The 21,501-nt window shown below is 42.2% G+C and overlaps 1 protein-coding gene across 3 annotated transcripts in view; it reads left to right on the top strand.

The window, feature by feature from the left end:
* The window catches only part of STARD8 (StAR related lipid transfer domain containing 8), a 160,649-nt gene that overhangs the window by 62,326 nt on the left and 76,822 nt on the right, over positions 1–21,501 (top strand). Inside the window, exon 1 of one of the 3 annotated variants that reach the window (XM_040322673.1) lies at positions 15,361–15,561. The exons of the other annotated variants lie outside the window; for them this stretch is intronic. Coding sequence (XP_040178607.1) covers positions 15,528–15,561 — 34 coding nt within the window. The 5' untranslated portion in view covers positions 15,361–15,527. Of the gene's footprint in view, positions 1–15,360; positions 15,562–21,501 lie in introns of those variants that run through there. 3 annotated transcript variants of the gene reach the window in all.

The raw sequence follows: 21,501 nt of genomic DNA, 5'->3' as shown, positions 1-21,501 counted from the left end.
TTTTCTTGTCTAGGCAGGAATGACCCCCCCCCCCCCGCGCTTCCTGAAGCTTCCTAGGATACTCATGTCATGCATTGAATTTAATTGTATTGTAGCTGTACTGTCTGCCCTCACTGGTGCTATAATGATGCTATGTATAATAATAATAAAAATAAATACATTGTAGCAAAATAAGAAGAAGAAATATGTGGTATTAAAATAATAATAAGTAATAGAAATACATTGTATCAAAATAATAATAAGAAGGAATATGTTGTATTAAAATAATAATAATAAATAAGTTGTATCAAAAATAATAATAAATACATTGTATCAAAATAATAATAAGAAATGTGTGGTATCAAAATAAGAAATATGTGGTATCAAAATATTAATAAAAATAAGAAATATGTTTATCAAAATAAGAAGTAATACATTGTATCAAAATAATAATAAGAAATATGTTGTATCAAAATAGGAAGAAATACATGGTATCAAAATAAGAAAAAGAAGAAATACATTGTAGCAAAATAATAATAAGAAATATGTGGTATTAAAATAAATAATAATAATAAGAAGAAATACGTTGAATCAATATAATAAGAAGGAATACGTTGTATTAAAATAATGATTATAAATAGATTGTATCAAAATAATATTAAATACATTGTATCAAAATAATAATTATAAATATGTTTATCAAAATAAGAAGAATAAATACATTGTATCAAAATAATAATTAGAAATATGTTGTATCAAAATAAGAAGAAATACATGGTATCAAAATAAGAAGAAATACGTTGTATCAAAATAATAATAAATACACTGTAGCAAAATAATAACAAGAAATATGTGGTATTAAAATAATAAGAAGTAATAGAAATACGTTGTATCAAAATAATAAGAAGGAATAAGTTGTATCAAAATAATAATAAATACATTGTATCAAAATAACAATAAGGAATATGTTGTATCAAAATAATAAGAAATATGTTTATTAAAATATTAATAAGAAAAAGAAATATGTTTATCAAAATAATAATAATAAATACATTGTATCAAAATAATAATAAATACATTGTAGCAAAATAATAGCAAGAAATATGTGGTATTAAAATAATAAGAAATAGAAGGGGCAGATCCACAGAGATATGCTACGCCGCCGTACCTTACCTGGCTTTAGTTTAAATCCAGGAAGATTTTGCGCCGTAAGTTTATGGCGGCGTAGTGTATCTCTGGCGGCGGAATTCAAATCGGCGATTAGGGGGCGGGTTTCATTTAAATGAAGCGCGTCCCTGCGCCGAATGAACTGTGCATGCACCGTCCCTAAATTTCCCGCCGTGCATTGCGCTTAATGACGTCGCTAGGACGTAATTTTTTTTAACTTAGAAATGAATTACGTCCAGCCCGATTCACGGACGACTTACGCAAAAAATAAAAAAAATTCAAATTAAACGCGGGAACGACGGCCATACTTAACATGGCAAGTCTAACTATACACCGCAAAATACCAGCTTTAACTATACGCCGGAAAAAGCCGACTAGAGACGACGTAAGAGAATGCGACGGCCGCGCGTACGTTCGTGGATCGTCGGAAATAGCTAATTTGCATACCCGACGCGGAAAATGACGAGAACTCCACCCAGCGAACGCCAAAGTATTGCATCTAAGATCCGAAGGCGTACAAAGCCGTACGCCTGTCAGATCTAACCCAGAAGCCGTCGTATCTTGGTTTGAGGATTCAAAATAAAGATACGACGCGGGTAATTTGAAAGTACGCCGGAGTATCAGTAGATACGCCGGCGTAATCTCTCTGTGGATCTGGCCCGAAATACGTTGTATCAAAATAAGAATAAATACATTGTATCAAAATAATAAGAAATACGTGGTATCAAAATAATAATAAGAAATATGTTGTATCAAAATAATAATAAAAAAATATGTTTATCAAAATAAGAAGAAATACGTTGTATCAAATTAATAATAAATACATGGTATCAAAATAATAATAATAATAATAATAATAATAATAATAATAAGAAATACGTTGTATCAAATTAATACATGATTTCAAAATATTAATAATAAGAAGAAATACGCTGTATCAAAATAATGTGATCATTTTTCCCAGGCGAAATAAAACAACCCCTACTATTGACACTAATAAAGACATAGCCTAAAACAAAGACAATATCAAAGCCTTCCCACCAAGTCTGCACAGATTTCTATCATCAAAGAGTTCTCTCTGGATAATTATTAAATCCATCGCAACAATGGCGCGATTGTCACACCCAAAGGAAACAACATTATCAGAGTTCTTTTTTTTTTTTTTTTCATTGTTTATGAATTATATCTGAATTTTGTGGGAAGGATTATCTCTCTTGGGGCAGCAACAGGAAATAAACATATATGACAAATCAATGTGAATGTGCCAAACCAGCATTGCCGTGTACAGTAAGTGTGTGTGTGTGGTAGGTCTATAAATCTCACGTACCGATTATGTATCATTTATATGGCACAAAGTTAGGAGATCCCTTTATAACCATTTCCTGCAAAGTGCCGTTCTGGTGGGAATTGATGCCCAGTGCTGAGGATACATTACTGAAAAGTCCTTCCTTTGAGAGCCACCAACTGAAACTTCATGCAGCTGGTGGCTCTCAAGCCTGGCAGCTGAGGTCCCCGGTAATGATTGGGAAGTAATCGGATTAGTTCTCCGTCATATAATTATTATATTATCTGTGACCTAGTAATCCTCGGACATCGTGCTGAGGATATGATACTAAAAATACTTCCTTAAAGAGTTACTAGAAGACAGGGGCCGATCCTAGGCAGGGTGCACGGGGTGCATTGCACCCAGGCGCCTGCAGGGTTAGGGGCACCCAACATCTAACAGACTCTCTAACAGAAGCCCTCTCTGTGTCCATCAGAGGCCCCCCTCCAGGTCCCAATAAAGTTCTCTGCTTCTCTTCCTGTATTTTTTTTATTGTTAAGTAAAGAGATCGGGCCAGATTCACGTAGCGCAGCGGATCTATAGATCCACTCGTTCTACGTGAATTAAGATCCGCTCCCGCAAGTTTAGGAGGCAAGTGGCTAATTCACAAACAACTTACCTCCCAACTTGCGACGGCGGATCCTAAATCCCCCGGCGGAATTCAAATTCCGCGGCTAGGGGAGTGTACTATTTAAATCAGGCGCGTTCCCGCGCCGATTTAAATGCGCAGGCGCCGTCCGCGAAATTTCCCGGCGTGCATTGCTCCCACTGACGTCGCTAGGACGTCAGTGGTTGCGACGCTTACGTAAACGACGTCCGTCCGTATTCGAGAACGACTTACGCAAACGACGTTAAAAAATTTAAATTTGACGCAGGAACGTCGGCTATACTTAACATTGGCTGCGCCTGATAAAAGAAGGGGTAAGTATACGACGGAAAACCGCTACGGAAACGACGTAAGAACACTGCGACGGGTCCGCGTACGTTCGTGAATTTGCGTATCTCGCTGATTTACATATTATTTATCGTAAATCAGCGGGAACGCCCCCGGCGCCATTTTTAAATTGAAAATAAGATCCGACCGTGTAACACGGTCGGATCTAGCCCTATCTATGCGTATCTGATTCTATGAATCAGGCACATAGATAGGACCAGTGTAAGTCAGAGATACGATGGGGGATCTGTAGATAGATAGTCGTATCTCTTTGTGAATCTGGCCCATCATGTAAGGATCCCAGATTAATGAACACTTTGTGGGGGAGCATCTCTGTGGTTGAGTCATTGCCATAGAAACATTTGTAAAGGGGAGGAGTTAGTAAAATTACGACGCCCATATGGGGACGCCAGAAATTTTTCTGCACCCAGGCGCCTGTGACCCTAGGATCGGCCCTTTGGCCCAGATTCTCAGAAGAGATACGACGGCGTATCTCCAGATACGCCGTCGTATCTCTGCGTTGCGCGGTCGTATCTATGCGCCTGATTCTTAGGCCTCGTACACACGACCGAACATGTCTGCTGAAACTGGTCCGTGGACCAGTTTCAGCGGACATGTTCGGTCGTGTGTACGGCCGACCGGACAAATGTCCGGCGGATCGGACAGGTTTCCAGCGGACAAATGTTTCTTAGCATGCTAAGAAACATGTCCGCTGGAAGCCTGTCCGTCGGACATGTTCGGTCGTCTGTACGACTTACCGGACATGTCCGCTCGGCCGCCATCCCTCGCATGCGTCAAAGTGATTCGACGCATGCGTGGAAGCATTGACCTTCCAGGGTCGCGCACGTCGATGCGTCATCGTTGCGGCGACGGCGCGGCCACGTCACCGCGCTGTCTGTCCGCGCGGATTTCAGTTTGATGGTGTGTACAACCATCAGACCGAAATCTCCGAGCGGACATGTCCGATGAAAACGGTCCGGCGGACCGTTTTCATCGGACTGTCCGCTCGTCTGTACGGGGCCTTAGAATCAGTTACGCATAGATTTCCCGTAGATCCGACTGGCGTAACTGTGTTACACCGTCGGATCGTAACTGCATATTTACGCTGGCCTCTAGGTGGCGCTTCCGTCGAATTCCGCGTTGAGTATGCAAATTAGCTAGGTACGCAAATTCCCGAACGTACGCCCGGCCGACGCAGTAAAGTTACGCCGTTTACGTTAGGCTTTTCCCGACGTATAGTTGCCCCTGCTATATGGTGGCATAAGTGCGGCGTAACAATGTTAAGTATGGCCGTCGTTCCAGCGTCGAAATTTGAAAAAGTTACGTCGTTTGCGTAAGTCGTCCGTGAATGGGGCTGGACGTCATTTACACTCACGTTGAAACCAATGACGTCCTTGCGGCGTACTTTGGAGCAATTCACACTGGGAAATTCCACGGACGGCGCATGCGCCGTTCGGGAAAAACGTCAATCACGTCGGGTCACAGTACATTTTCATAAAACACGCCCCCCTGATCCAAATTTGAATTAGGCGGGCTTACGCCGGCCGATTTACGCTACGCCGCTGCAACTTACGGAGCAAGTGCTTTGAGAATACAGCACTTGCCTGTGTAAGTTGCGGAGGCGTAACGTAAATCAGATACGTTACGCCCGCACAATTTTACGCGGATGTACAAGAATCTGGCCCTTTGTGCAGCTGGTGGCTCTCAATCCTGGCCGCTGAGGTCCCCAGTAATGATTGGGAAGTAATCGGATTAATTCTCCATCGTATTATCATTATATTATCTGTGACCTTATAATCCTCGGACATCATGCTGAGGATATGATACTAAAAATACTTCCTTAGAGAGTTACTAGAAGACACTTTGTGCAGCTGGTGGCTCTCAAGCCTGGCACCTGAGGTCCCCAGTAATGATTGGGAAGAAGATCCCCATCATACGATCATTATATTAGCTGTTGCCTAGTTATCTTGGAGCATCGAGCTGAGGATGGATATGGCACTAAAAATCCTCACTTAAGGCCCGTACACACGATCGGATTCTCCGACTGGAAGGCTGTTGTCGGAAGATCCAACAGTTTGTACGCTCCATCGCGCAATTGTTGTCGGATTTTCTGCCAACAAATGTGGGATAGCACGCTTTAAAATTTTCCCGCCAACAAATGTGTGTTGTCAGATTATCCGATCGTGTGTACACAAGTCCTTTCGGACAAAACTCCAAAGTACAAACACGCATGCTCAGACGCAATGCTCACCATAACACAACATTAGCAGAAGTTGCCCAAAGGGTGGCGCTAAAGAGCTGAAAAAAAATCACGTAGTTGACATCGACAATTCTTTGCCGTTTGTAGGCAAGACAAGTTTGCGGCCAACGCCCCCTCGTGTGTACGAGGCTTTAGAGTCACCAGGTGACACTTTGTGAAGCTGGTGGCTCTCAAGCCTGGCAGCTGAGGTCCTCAGTAATGATTGGGAAGAAGATCCCCATCATATGATCATTATATTAGCTGTGGCCTAGTGATCTTGGGGGCATCGAGCTTAGAGGATGGATATGGCACTAAAAATCCTCACTTAAAGTCACCAGGTGACACTTTGTGCAGCTGGTGGCTCTCAAGCCTGGCACCTGAGGTCCTCAGTAATGATTGGGAAGTAATCGGATTAGTTCTCCATCGTATTATCATTATATTATCTGTGACCTTATAATCCTCGGACATCATGCTGAGGATATGATACTAAAAATACTTCCTAAGAGAGTTACTAGAAGACACTTTGTGCAGCTGGTGGCTCTCAAGCCTGGAACCTGAGGTCCCCAGTAATGATTGGGAAGAAGATCCCCATCATATGATCAATATATTAGCTGTGGCCTAGTGATCTTGGGGGCATCGAGCTTAGAGGATGGATATGGCACTAAAAATCCTCACTTATAGCTAGATTCAGGTAGGCAGGCGTAGCATTGCGGCGGCGTAGTGTATCGCGTTTACACTACGCCGCCGTAAGTTAGCGAGGCAAGTACATGATTCACAAAGTACTTGCCTGCTAAGTTACGGCGGCGTAGCGTAAATCGGGCGGGCGTAATGGCGCCTAATTCAAATTCGGCTGAGGGGGCGTGTTTTATGTTAATAGGGGGTGACCTGACCTGATTGACGTATTTTACGAACGGCGCATGCGCCGTCCGTGTACATATCCCAGTGTGCATTGCGGCAAAAAGTACGCCGCACGGTCCTATTGGTTTCGACGTAGACGTAAATGACGTAAATCCCTATTCACGGACGACTTACGCAAACGACGTAAAACTTTTTAAAATTTCGACGCGGGAACGGCGGCCATACTTAACATTACTATTCCAGCTATTTGATGGAATAACTTTAGGCCTGAAAGTGCGTTACGTAAACGGCGTATCTTTACTGCGTCGGGCAAGCGCACGTTCGTGAATCGGCGCATCTACTCGTTTACATATTCTAGGCCGACCGCAATGGAAGCGCCACCTGGCGGTCAGCCTAAGAATTACACTTTAGGATACGACGGTGTAAGACACTTACGCCGCTCGTATCTGAGCCTAATTTAAGCGTATCTGGTTTCCAGAATACGCTTAAATTTGCGTCGGCGTAGATTCCGAGTTAGGACGGCGTATCTACTGATATACGCCGGCCTAACTCTCTGTGAATCACCCCCTTAGAGTCACCAGGTGACACTTTGTGCAGCTGGTGGCTCCGAAACCTGGCTGCCACTTGCAGCTCGGGTCCCCGGGAAGTGATTGGGAAATAATCAGAAATATTGCCTATCGTGTGATCAATGTATCGGCCGTGACCTAGTGAGCGCGGGGGGCATCATGCTGAGGATACAATACTAAAAGCCCTTCCTTCGAGAGCCACCAGCCGACACTTTGTGCAGCTGATGGCGGTGTAACGTAAATGAGATATGTTACGCTGCCGCGCAGCTACGTGACTCTGGCCCTAAAAATATGAAATAATAAATAAAGCTAAAGTAAAAATATGAAATAATTAAAAATGTAATAATAATACAATATAAAATAAATAATAATAAGATAAATATAAATAAAAATATGAAATAATTAAATTTAAATAAATACATATAAACAAAGAATATGAAATAATAAAATAAATAATAAATACATCTAAAGTAAAAATATGAAAAATTAAATAATAAAATAAATACATATAAACTAAAAATATGAAATAATAAATTAAATAATAAATAAATCTAAAGTAAAAAATATGAAATAATAAAATATAAAATAAATACATACAAACTAAAAATATGAAATAATAAATACATCTAAAGCAAAAATATGAAATAATTAAAAATGAAATAATAATACAATATAAAATAAATAACGATAAGATAAATATAAATAAAAATATGAAATAATTTTATTGAAATAAATACATATAAACAAAAAATATGAAATAATAAAATAAATAATAAATAAATATAAAGTAAAATTATGAAAAATGAAATAAAAAAAACTACAAAAAAAGACATATAAACTAAAAATATTAAAATTATAATAAAATAAATAGGAAATATATCTAAAGTAAAAATATGAAATAATGAAAAATGAAATAGTAAAATATAAAATAAATGCATATAAACTAAAAATATGAAATAATAAATTAAATAATAAATAAATCTAAAGTAAAAAATATGAAATAATAAAATATAAAATAAATACATACAAACTAAAAATATGAAATAATAAATACATCTAAAGCAAAAATATGAAATAATTAAAAATGAAATAATAATACAATATAAAATAAATAATGATAATATAAAATATAAATAAAAATATGAAATAATTTTATTGAAATAAGTACATATAAACAAAAAATATGAAATAATAAAATAAATAATAAATAAATATAAAGTAAAATTATGAAAAATGAAATAAAAAAACTATAAAAAAAGACATATAAACTAAAAATATTAAAATTATAATAAAATAAATAGGAAATATATCTAAAGTAAAAATATGAAATAATGAAAAATGAAATAGTAAAATATAAAATAAATGCATATAAACTAAAAATATGAAAAAATAAAATAAATAATAAATATATCTAAGGTAAAAATATGAAATAATGAAAAATGAAATAGTAAAATATAAAATAAATATATATAAACAAAAAAATAATAATATAAATAATAAATAAATCTAGTAAAAGGTAAAAATATTAAATAGTTAAAAATTAAATAATAAAAAAATAAATATGAAATAAAAATAAAGGCAATAGAAGGGACTTTTATTAAGAAAAGATTATTGCATAGAATATATTTTATCACCCAGAGAATCCAGCTCCGTCACTGCTGGGAGGGGGAGCTCCGTCAAGTTTGAAGACCCCCCGTTATAAAGTAAGAAAAACTTGTATTAAAGATAAATAAAGAATTCTGAATAAAGAAGGAAAATAGGGATGTAATAATATAGAAGTAGAGACGGAGGGAAGTGGGTTTTTCTTGGAGTGGGAGGGGCTTTATCTCGGGGCGGGGGATTTTCGGAGGATGTTTGTAGAACCTTCTGCATGTTTGCATTGGAAGGAAATCTCCTCCTTTCATCTCTTTTATAGTGAAGGTTTTTATTCCCGATAGATTTAATCGGAATAGAAGAATAAATATTCTCCGGTGCCTAATGGTGTGAAATGCGTTCAGCAAACACGGTTGCGGGTTTTGCTGGCGACAGGAAGCGCGGCGATAACGCTATATATAGACAATATAAAGATAATGGGCCAGATCCACGTAGGAGATACGCCGTCGTATCTCTGAGTGTGAGGCGTCGTATCTCTGAGTGTGAGACGCCGTATCTCTGAGTGTGAGGCGTCGTATCTCTGAGTCTGAGGCGTCGTATCTCTGAGTGTGAGGCGTCGTATCTCTGAGTCTGAGGCGTCGTATCTCTGAGTCTGAGGCGTCGTATCTCTGAGTCTGAGGCGTCGTATCTCTGAGTGTGAGGCGTCGTATCTCTGAGTGTGAGGCGTCGTATCTCTGAGTGTGAGGCGTCGTATCTCTGAGTCTGAGGCGTCGTATCTCTGAGTCTGAGGCGTCGTATCTCTGAGTCTGAGGCGTCGTATCTCTGAGTCTGAGGCGTCGTATCTCTGAGTCTGAGGCGTCGTATCTCTGAGTGTGAGGCGTCGTATCTCTGAGTGTGTGGCGTCGTATCTCTGAGTCTGAGGCGTCGTATCTCTGAGTCTGAGGCGTTGTATGTCTGAGTCTGAGGCGTTGTATCTCTGAGTCTGAGGCGTTGTATGTCTGAGTCTGAGGCGTCGTATCTCTGAGTCTGAGGCGTCGTATCTCTGAGTCTGAGGCGTCGTATCTCTGAGTGTGAGGCGTCGTATCTCTGAGTCTGAGCCGTCGTATCTCTGAGTGTGCGGCGTCGTATCTCTGAGTCTGAGGCGTTGTATGTCTGAGTCTGAGGCGTTGTATCTCTGAGTCTGAGGCGTTGTATCTCTGAGTCTGAGACGTCGTATCTCTGAGTGTGAGGCGTCGTATCTCTGAGTCTGAGGCGTTGTATGTCTGAGTCTGAGGCGTTGTATCTCTGAGTCTGAGGCGTTGTATGTCTGAGTCTGAGGCGTCGTATCTCGGCGCCTGGTTCAAAGAATCAGATACGCCAGAATTTCTCTAAGATACGACCAGCGTAAGTCGCCTACGCCGTCGTTTCTTAACTGCATATTTACGCTGGCCGCTAGGGGCGTGTACGCTGATTTACGCCTAGAATATGTAAATCAGCTAGATACGCCAATTCACGAACGTACGCCCGGCCGTCGCAGTACAGATACGCCGTTTACGTAAGGCTTTTTCCGGCGTAAAGTTACCCCTGCTCTATGAGGCGCAGCCAATGTTAAGTATGGACGCCGGGCCAGCGTCAAATTTTCCGTCGTTTGCGTAAGTCGTTTCGCGAATAGGGCTGGGCGTAATTCACGTTCACGTCGAAAGCATTGGCTTTTTGCGGGTTAATTTGGAGCATGCGCACTGGGATACTTTCACGGACGGCGCATGCGCCGTTCGTAAAAAGCGTCATTTACGTGGGGTCACATTCATTAACGTAAAACACGTCCCCACATCTTCCACATTCGAATTAGGCGGGCTTACGCCGGCCTATTTACGCTACGCCGCCGCAACTTTGCTTTGAGAATGCTGCACTTGCCTGTCAAAGTAGCGGCGACGTAGCGTAACTACGATACGCTACGCCTGCTTAAAATGACGTCGTTCTACGTGGATCTGGCCCAATGGGTTCAAATGGTATAGTTCAGCACCACACCCCTAAATGATTGGCTACAGAAAGAACACTCCCCCCTCCCATGTATCAAAGTGTATCATTCCAAACAATGGGAAGACTTAGACCGATGTGTAACCCGTGGAGGAGGTTTAGATCACCGACGCGTTTCGCAGTCCTAGCTTCCTCAGGGGGTTTATGGGGTGCAACTGAATATGGCTGCTAAGGGAAGAAAAAAATGGCAAATAATAATAACACATGTATATAAATCATTCCAAAGACCATAAATATATAATCAGTGCGTTGTCCCCGCCTCCTGATTGCGCTCCTGAGTTGTCACATGTCCTTCTAATGGAGACAACAAGTGACACCCCCTTCAACCCACATTACACAGACGGGGTCCCCTGGTGTCACCATCAGGAATCCCGCCCCTGAGAAATGCCATGCAGCCATCGCTGGAGTGCATGTAGTTGGGAAGTGGCTGCAAAGAGTCTGCATGAGATCAGCAGATCCGAGATGTAACCAATAAAAGATACGGAGATAGAATTTTGCTCTAAAAATGTCAACTGTTTATGAACACCTGGCCAGATCCACAGCCCGGCAGCGCAACGTAACTTTTTAGATTTAAGTTACACCGCCGCAAATTTCCTAAGTTAGGTATCGATCCACAAAACACTTACCTGGAAATTTGCAGCGGTGTAACTCAAATCCGTCCGGCGCAAGGCGGGCCAATTCAAATGGGGCGAGTCCCATTTAAATTAGGCGCGCTCCTGCGCCGGACGTACTGCGCATGCTCTCGACGCTTTTTTCCCGACGTGACGTCATTTTTTGATCGGCGCGTAGCGTATTTCCGTATTCCCGTACGGCTTACGCAAACGACGTAAAATTTAAAAATTTGACGCGGGAAGGACGGCCATACTTTACACAGCAGAACGCCTGCTGTGTAAAAGTAGGGCTGCCTCACAAAAGTGTAACTAAGCGACGGGAAACTAACGTAGCGGCGACGTAGTGAACGCGAAAAAGCTTTGAGGATCGACGTAACTCCTCATTTGCATACCCGACGCTGGATTACGACGCAAACTCCCCCCCAGCGGCGGCCGCGGTACTTCATACTTACATATACAGTACGTATCCATATATATATATAGTAATAAATAATATAGTAATAATAAAAACAATAATAAAATAATAATAGTAAAAACAATAAACGTAATAATAATAAAAATAATAATTTATGCAGCGCTTTACATATACAGTATATTAATATATATATATATATATATATATATATATATATATAAATAGTAATAATAAAAACAATAATATAAAAAAATCTCTAAAAATGTCAACTGTTAATGAACAATAACAATAAATAATAATAACATTATATGTATAATAAGTAATACATAATATAGTAGTAGTAATAATAAAAATTATGATTTATGCAGCGCTTTACATATACATTATATATAATAGTAGTAAGAAACATTGGGCCAGATTCACGTAGAGCAGCGCATATTTACACTTACGCCGCGCATCTCGAGATACGCCAGCGTAAATGCTTTGTGAATCTGGCCCAATAATTGTAATTAATAATAATAAAAATAATAGTGATATTAAAAAATGTATGCAGTGCTTTACATATACAGTATATATATATAGTAATAAATAATATAGTAATAATAAAAACAATAATATAATAATATAAAAAATATATAATAGTAGTAAAAACAATAATTGTAATAATAATAATAAAAATAATAATTTATGCAGTGCTTTACATATACAGGCCCAGATCCACGTACCTCGGCGCTTCTTTACGTCCGGCGTAGCGTATCTCAGTTACATTACGCCGCCGTAACTTACAGCGTATTTCCTTTATTCTCAAAGAATTTGCGCCGTAAGTTACGGCGGCGTAGTGTAACTGTGTCGGCGTAAGGGCGCGCAATTCAAATGGATGAGATGGGGGCGTGTTTTATGGTAATACGTCTTGACCCGACGTAAATGACGTTTTTTTTCTGAACGGCGCATGCGCCGTCCGTGGGGGTATCCCAGTGCGCATGCTCGAAATAAACCCGCAACAAGCCAATGTTTACGACGGTGACGTCATTCTACGCAAAGCCCTATTCGCGAACGACTTACGCAAACGAGGTAAAATCTTCAAAATTCGACGCGGGAACGACGTCTTTACTTAACATAGGATACGCCGCATATAGCAGGGGTAACTTTACGCCGGAAAAAGCCTTACGGAAACTACGTAAAAAAAAATGCGCCGGCCGGACGTACGTTCGTGGATCGCCGTATCTAGCTAATTAGCATACTCGACGCGGAAATCGACGGAAGCGCCACCTAGCGGCCAGCGCAAATATGCACCTTAGATCCGACGGCGTACTAAGACTTACGCCAGTCGGATCGAGCCCAGCTTCAGGCGTGGATACAAAACAAAGATACGCCGGAGCAACCTAGAAGTTACGCGGCGTATCAATAGATACGCCAGCGTAAACGCTTCGTGGATCTGCCCCACAGTGTATATATATATAGTAATAAATAATATATTAATAATAAAAAAAAAAAATAATATAAAAAATAATATAATAATAGTAAAAGCAATGAATGTAATAATAATAATAAAAATAATAATTTATGCAGTGCTTTACATATACAGTATATATATATATACATAGTAATAAATAATATATTAATAATAATAATATAAAAAATAATATAATAATAGTAAAAGCAATGAATGTAATAATAATAATGATACAAATAATAATAATTAACACACTCACATATATATATATATATACAGCTTCTCCCCCTCCAGTAGTGCAGACCCCCCAGGAAATGGAAGGTCAGATGTAGTGACTCTGTGTAATGAGCCAACATCTGCCTGTCAGGAGTTATTACCCCCCCCCCCCCCCCAATTATAACAGAAGATGATTGGCCGGCGTGTAATGAGATTAGAAGATTAGAATGGGAGGAAATTGAGGCGGCCGTTCCCACCGATGATCCCTCACCCGCCCCCCCAGGGTGCGTCCCCCCCCCCTACACACCACATTGCATCCATTCGTTACAATCTCTCTCTCTCGTACGTTATTTCCTCCTTCATAGGCAGGAATGAATAACATTCGATCTGCAGAGAATAAAGCCTGAGAACATTCGATTTTTCCCGATTCACACAGAATGATATTCAGGCCAACAAATAGCTTTTAAAATAAAAATTAAAAAAACACATCAGAGCCCCCCCATTTATAACAGAGCCCCCCATTTATAACAGAGCCCCCCATTTCACATCAGAAGCCAACAACAGGAAGCAGAGTGAAGCTAAGTCACTGCTGGGAGAGGGAGCAGAGTGAAGCTAGGTTACTGCTGGGAGGGGGAGCAGAGTGAAGCTACGTCACTGCTGGGAGGGGGAGCAATATGAAGCAAAGTCACTGCTGGGAGGGGGAGCTGGCACAGTCATGCTGGAACAATAAGATTACCATGATAATAATAAAATAAAAATAATGAGATAATAGGAAAAATAATGACGATAAAAAAATAATATTATTGATAATAAAAAAAAATAAGATTACCATGATAAAAATAATAATAAAATAATAATGGTAATAATATTAATCATATAATGATAAAAATAATAAATTAATGATAATAATAGTTAAAATAGTGATAATAAAAAATCATATTAATGAGAATTAAAAAATAAGATTACCATAATAATAAAAATGATGATAAAAAAATTATATTAATGATAATAATTAATAAAAAATTGATGATAATAATAAAAAAATAATAATGAGATAATAGGAAAAATAATGATGATAAAAAAATCATATTATTGATAATAAAAAAAAAATCAGATTACCATGATAAAAATAATAATAATAATAATAATATAATAATGGTAATAATAATTATAATAATAATAATATTAATGATAATAATTGTAAAAATTCTGATAATAAAAAAATCATATTTAATGATAATACAAAAATAAGATTACCATGATAATAATAATAATAATAATAATAATAATAATAAATGAATCATAATAATAGTTAAAATAGCGATAATAACAAATCATATTAATGATAATTAAAAAATAAGATTACCATGATAATAATAATGATGATAAAAAAAATATATTAATGATAATAAAAAAATAAGATTACCATGATAATAATAATAATAATAATAATAAAATAATAATGGTAATAATATTAATCATAATAATGATACAAATAATAAATTAATGATGATAATAGTTAAAATAGTGATAATAAAAAATCATATTAATGATAATTAAAAAATAAGATTACCATAATAATAATAATGATGATAAAAAAATTATATTAATGATAATAATAATAATAAAAAAAATTGATGATAATAAAAAAAATAAGATTACCATGAGAAAAATAATAATGCAAAATTAATGCAATCTGCCAATAATAATAATAATAAAGCAACATTTTAACCATTGCTGTAGCCAGTAAATAAAACAATAAAAATACAAAATGTGCGTCATTTTCCGTGCGTTTTTATGCCCGTTGTGAATGAGCCCCAGTGATTGGGTCGCATTTACGTGTCCGATCGTTAGACGGTTGTCGCGGCGCACGCGCTGCGTGCGATCCATGTAAGCGCACACGACTTTGCACAGGTCTCCGGTTACTTGCGGAGCTCCGGCGGCGAAGGGGTTAATAAAACACTCTCCCTTTTTTTCCTCCCACCCGATGGGCCGTCCCAGGGCTGCATGGAACATTTGTTCTTGGAGGAAGGGAGCTGAGTGAGGTCAGCAGGGCCAGATGCTGCTATTAGCAGGCGATGTGTAGGAGAGTCACCGACTTCCCCTGTATGTTCCCCTCTCTGCCCCCCCACTGAGGGGTACATGTGTGCGCCCCAATGAATAGGATCAGGACTAAGAGGGCAAAGAATGGTAAGAACCCCCCCCCCCCCCTCTGTGTCATTGATCCCTGGCATGTCCCTTAACTGTCATTGTAACCAATTTCCTGCAACTCTTTCTTCTTTTGTATCATTTTGTATCACTGTTTTGTCTCTTTTGTTACTTTTTTGTTACTTTGCTGTTTTTTTTCCTAGCATGTTTTATAATGCAGATCAGATAAATCCCCCCCCCCCCCCTGCACAATGCCGATCCTTCATGTCTAATCAGTGACAGTTATTTTCTGAGTCCAATCAGATTTATAACTTGCAGCCGTGTGGTAAAAATAACGATCGTTCTCACTTTTTGTGTTTTAGAAATGTGAGTTTTTGGCGTAAAGAACGGGCGATATTGTGATATTTAAGGAGTAAATTTGGTGGCATTGCCCTTCCTTGGGGGGGCCCCTGTAGGTTTGTGCGTTGCAGGGCTATTCCTGTACAATGGCTCCCCATAGTAGGGGCAAGACAGACTGGTGCTGCTGTATGTTTCATGCCCCCCGCGCCGTACGCTTCATGCCCCCCGCGCCGTACGTTTCATGCCCCCCCGCGCCGTACGTTTCATGCCCCACTCTTCATGCCACACGCTGTACGTTTCATGCCACACACTGTACGTTTCATGCCCCACACTTCAGGCCACGCGCTGTACGTTTCATGCCCCACGCTTCAGGCCACACGCTGTATGCTTCAGGCCACACGCTGTACGTTTCATGCCCCACACTTCATGCCACATGCTGTATGTTTCATTGTTTCATGCCCCACGCTTCATGCCCCCGCGCCGTACGTTTCATGCCCCCGCGCCGTACGTTTCATGCCCCCGCGCCGTACGTTTCATGCCCCACGCTTCAGGCCACACGCTGTATGCTTCAGGCCACACGCTGTACGTTTCATGCCCCACACTTCATGCCACATGCTGTATGTTTCATTGTTTCATGCCCCACGCTTCATGCCACACGCTGTACGTTTCATGCCCCCGCGCCGTACGTTTCATGCCCCGCGCTTCATGCCACACGCTGTACGTTTCATGCCACACGCTGTACGTTTCATGTCCCACGCTTCATGCCACACGCTGTATGTTTCATGCCACACGCTGTACGTTTCATGCCACACGCTGTACGTTTCATGCCCCCGGCCGTACGTTTCATGCCCCACGCTTCAGGCCACACGCTGTATGCTTCAGGCCACACGCTGTACGTTTCATGCCCCACACTTCATGCCACATGCTGTATGTTTCATTGTTTCATGCCCCACGCTTCATGCCACACGCTGTACGTTTCATGCCCCCGCGCCGTACGTTTCATGCCCCGCGCTTCATGCCACACGCTGTACGTTTCATGCCACACGCTGTACGTTTCATGTCCCACGCTTCATGCCACACGCTGTATGTTTCATGCCACACGCTGTACGTTTCATGCCACACGCTGTACGTTTCATGCCCCCGGCCGTACGTTTCATGCCCCACGCTTCAGGCCACACGCTGTACGTTTCATGCCACACGCTGTACGTTTCATGCCCCCGGCCGTATGTTTCATACCCCACACTTCATGCCCCCGCGCCGTACGTTTCATGCCCGGGCCGTACGTTTCATGCCACACGCTTCGTGCTCCACTCCGTACGTTTCATGCCCCACGCCATACATTTCATTCCGCACGTTTCATGCCACACGCCGTACGTTGCTGTGCGCTGATCTTATCGTGAAACTGCTGGATAGGTGTTGCTGTTACTGCAAAACATCTTGACCGCGACACCTTCCAGTTTAAGAGGTGCGGGCGCTAAACTAGCCTAACCGTGCATTGTGAATCTGATGCGATTTTTAGATGCGGTCCAAAAAGCCTAGATTCGCATGTCTGCTGAAATAACATTGTGTTCGATGACGGTCGTTTGCGATGCGGCTAAAAAAAAAGGGGTGTGTCTTTTACTGCGGTGCAGTGCAGATTTTAATTTTCCATAGACCTCTAATGGAAACCTCAGTGGAATCGCATCTTGTTTTTTTTTCATGTGTGCGAATACAACTGGTTCTATTGTCCTAAAAAAATAAATTGCAGCTGCTCCTCCGGCCCCAATCCCATCTGAAATCGCATTAAATTTGCAATCGCACTGTCTTAGGCTCTGTTCACATATATGCAAATCGGAATGCGGTTTTTAACCGCATCCGATTTGCATAACGTGAATGGGACCGCCAAATGGAGCCGGTTCGCAGGTCCAGGGGGCGGCCGCGATTCGTTTCTGAAAAGGGATCCCGTGCGATTATATTTTTGTCCGGTTTAGGTGCGAATTTAAGTAAAAAAATTGTGCAAAAACTGCACCAGACTGCAAACCACAGCTTGACATGTGTGGACTCGGCCTTGAGCACAAATCGCACGCTAAAATCGCACTGCATTTGCTCTGAAAACCGGCACAAATTTGCATGTAAATCGCATTGCGTCGGTGTAAACGCAGCTTTAACGACTCCCTATTGCACACTTATTTTGCTGTCGGAGGATTTATTGGGCCCCTTATACACAGGTGGCAAAAGGGGCAGCATAAGCAGGCGATCTGTGTTTTTACCGCCCACCCAATGCCTACCACGTCAGACAGGCGGCACTACCTGTCAGACTCCCCCATTGATGTCAATGGCACTGCGCTGTTGTTGCTGCTGTTGTTGCTGTTGTTGCTGTTGTTGTTGTTGTTGTTGTTGTTTTTGTTGTTTTTTTATTATTATACAGAATTTATATGGCAGCAACAGTTTGGGCAGCGCTTTACTATATGAAATGGTGCAACTTCACTTAAAATCGCACAATTTCAAAGCCGCACGTCAGTGTGACTTCAGGGTGCGCCTTGGCTGGCATCTGCGTGACTTCATGCACAGACCTCTCTGCAAGTTGCACCTGAAATCGCCAAAAGTAGTGCCGGAACAACTACGTCAAAATCAGTGCGGTGCCGGAAAGTCAGCGTCCCGCCGATTCGATCAGTTCCATTGCCGACATGCGACCTGTTGGATCGCATGATGAGTCGCACCGTTGTGGACAGGGGCTAAAGGGAGACAATACAGCCACAATTCAAGAGGGCTAGGGGGGGGGGGGCCCTGCTCCTGGGAGCTTACAATCTAATGGTTGCGCTGCCGTATTTCAATTACAAAATGCCCCTTGGGATTGAAGAAAAGAACAGCTAAACAACCCCCCCCCCCCCTCAAGCCAATAGGACAGGGATATGCAATTAGCGGACCTCCAGCTGTTGCAAAACTACAAGTCCCATCATGCCTCTGACTCTGGGTGTCATGCTTGTGGCTGTCAGAGTCTTGCTATGCCTCATGGGAATCGTAGTTCTGCAACAGCTGGAGGTCCTCTAATTGCATATCCCTGCAATAGGACATCAGTTCCTTTTTGAAGGGGGTGAAGCAGGCACACCCCCAGAACTACATCTCCCCCAAGACCTTTTCACAATACTACAATGTGTGGACCGGTTCTCTTGGGAGTCGAGGCAGTAGCATTGTTTTACCGGGAAAGAAATCGACGTATGCATGTGGAGAAGAGGTGGAGTGCAGTAGGCGGGGCTGACAACGCTGGTTGAGAATTTAGTGGCGGTGTAGTCGGCTCAAACAGGAAGTTAGTCATTGACTGGATTTTTAGTGGACCAATCGACTTTCTTCTGTCCTTCCTTCCTTTTGTAAAGAGATAAAAGGCGGTGAGATGTGTGTATGGTGGTACTCCCATGCGTTGTGGAAATTCTTCTGTCCGCTCCGATTTTTTTAGGATACGCGTTCTGTGCGCCTGGGAAAACGCTCCTGTGGAGACTGGGAGATGGTTCAGAAAGTTCTTCTGTGTATTCGGAGGCTTAGAAAACTCTTCTGAGCGCTTGGAGAAATGCTTCTGAGTGCTTATAAAGTATATGATTTAGAACCCCCTTCTGTGTGCTCGGAGATGGCTTAGAAACGGCGTCTTTGGGAACTTTTGGCGTTCCCCTCGGAGGGGTGTCTTTGGGAACCCGTTGGTGTGCCCCTCGGTGGGGGCACTTTTGGAACCCTTGGCGGGCCCCTCGGAGGTGGCGTTTTTGGAACCGTTGGAGTGCCCTCAGAGGGGTGTCTTTGGGAACCATTTGCATGCCCCTTGGAGGGGGCATCTTTGGGAAACGTTGGCGTGCCCCTCGTAGGAGGCGTCTTTGGGAAACGTTGGCATGCCCCTCGGAGGGGGCGTCTTTGGGAACCGTTGGCGTGCCCCTCGGAAGGGTGTCTTTGGGAACCGTTGCCATGCCTTTGGGGGCGTCTTTGGGAACCGCTGCCGTGCCTTGGGGGGGGGGGCATCTTTGGGAACTGTTGCCGTGCCTTGGGGGGGGGGCGTCTTCGAGAACTGGTGCCGTGCCTTGGGGTGGCGTCTTTGGGAACTGTTGCCGTGCCTTGGGGGGGCGTCTTTGGGAACTGTTGCTGTGCCTTGGGGGGGCGTCTTTGGGAACTGTTGCCGTGCCTTGGGGGGCGTCTTTGGGAACTGTTGCCGTGCCTTGGGGGGCGTCTTTGGGAACCGTTGCCGTGCCTTGAGAGGGATGGGCGTCTTCGGGAACCGCTGCCGTTCCCTCGGGGGGGGTGTCTTTTGGAAACGTTTCCGTTCCCTAGGGGGGGGCGTTTTGGGGAACCGTTGCCGTTCCCTCGGGGGGGGGGGGGGCGTTTTGGGGAACCGTTGCCGTTCCCTCGGGGGGGCGTCTTGGGGAACCGTTGCCGTTCCCTATAGGGGGGGCATTTTGGGCAACTGTTGCCGTTCCCTCGGGGGGGCATCTTGGGGAACCGTTGCCGTTCCCTTTTAGGGGGGCATTTTGGGCAACCGTTGCCGTCCTGGGTGCATTTGTGCACTAATCCATAGCTTAGGAGCGGCTTCCATGCTCTCAGAGGCGGCTTATGAAATGCTAGCCAACTGACTCGAAAATGCTACAGGCGCATGTCAAGGTTTACAACTGAGCCCCCCGAGCCCGGGTTTAACTCTTGTACCAATTCTTTCCATCTGGATGCTAAAGATTTCTTTTTTTTTTTTTTGTCTCATTGGCGACAGCTGGAACTTTTGAGTCTCCTTTTTTTTTTTATAATTGTCCCACCAGATGGATTCTCCTCCTGACACCAGGAAATGGCAGCCCCGGCATTGTGAAGCGGTGACATATTCTTCCAAAATGTCAGTTTAACCCTGCGCGGCGCACTGCTTGCCCTTGCAAAATCCGAACTTGTCGAATAATCGAGCGCTGTGGGCTTTTTTTTTTTTTTTTTTTGCACGGGTGGAGAATGTAGAGTTTTTCTCCGGCTGGGGCTCAGACAGAGACGTTAGTGTAGAGATTTATTTCTGGAGCGAAGAAATGCTTATGGTTTCCATAAATCAGCCTTTTTTTTCCCTGAGTTATGTTATAGCAGGAAATGCTTGTGCAGGAGCGGAATAGTTGCCAGTACTTAACATTTTCCCTTTAGGGAGCTGCCCCCCCCCCCCCCTCGGGGCAGTAAGAAGTTTGCGCAGAAAATAACGACTGTCTTAAACGCTTTTCTACCAGAATCCGGGAATCTGGGATCTGCTGGAGCGTTTTTCTGTGGACTTGGTGGAGGATGTGGACAGGATGTATGGTATAGATTTGCAGCGGAGGAGGTGGCAGGATATGGCTGCCAAGTCATTCATTTCTTCTCGTGTTCAGTTGACATAAGGGCAAGCAATGCTCTCTTTTAAATAGCCAATCGCATGTGAAGGAAATTTTCCAAAAAAAAACATTAATCCCTACCACTTGATTGGGTAATCCAACTGAGCACAGCTTATTTATTTACCAACTAACCGCTTCTGCTCCTTTAGTAAATCAACCCCATTGAGGTTCCATATTGGGGCACTTCATGGGTAAATGGAAGGTATGCTTTTCTGCCAGCCCCAAGCCCCACAACACAAATTTTAACCCCTTACCACTCGGCTCCCTCGTCCTTTAAAAAAAAAAACTTGGCCCCAGCCTC

This window comes from Rana temporaria, chromosome 9 (assembly GCF_905171775.1).
Source record: "Rana temporaria chromosome 9, aRanTem1.1, whole genome shotgun sequence".
Classification (NCBI taxonomy): Eukaryota; Metazoa; Chordata; class Amphibia; order Anura; family Ranidae; genus Rana; species Rana temporaria.
This window is presented reverse-complemented; position numbering and strand designations above follow the sequence as displayed.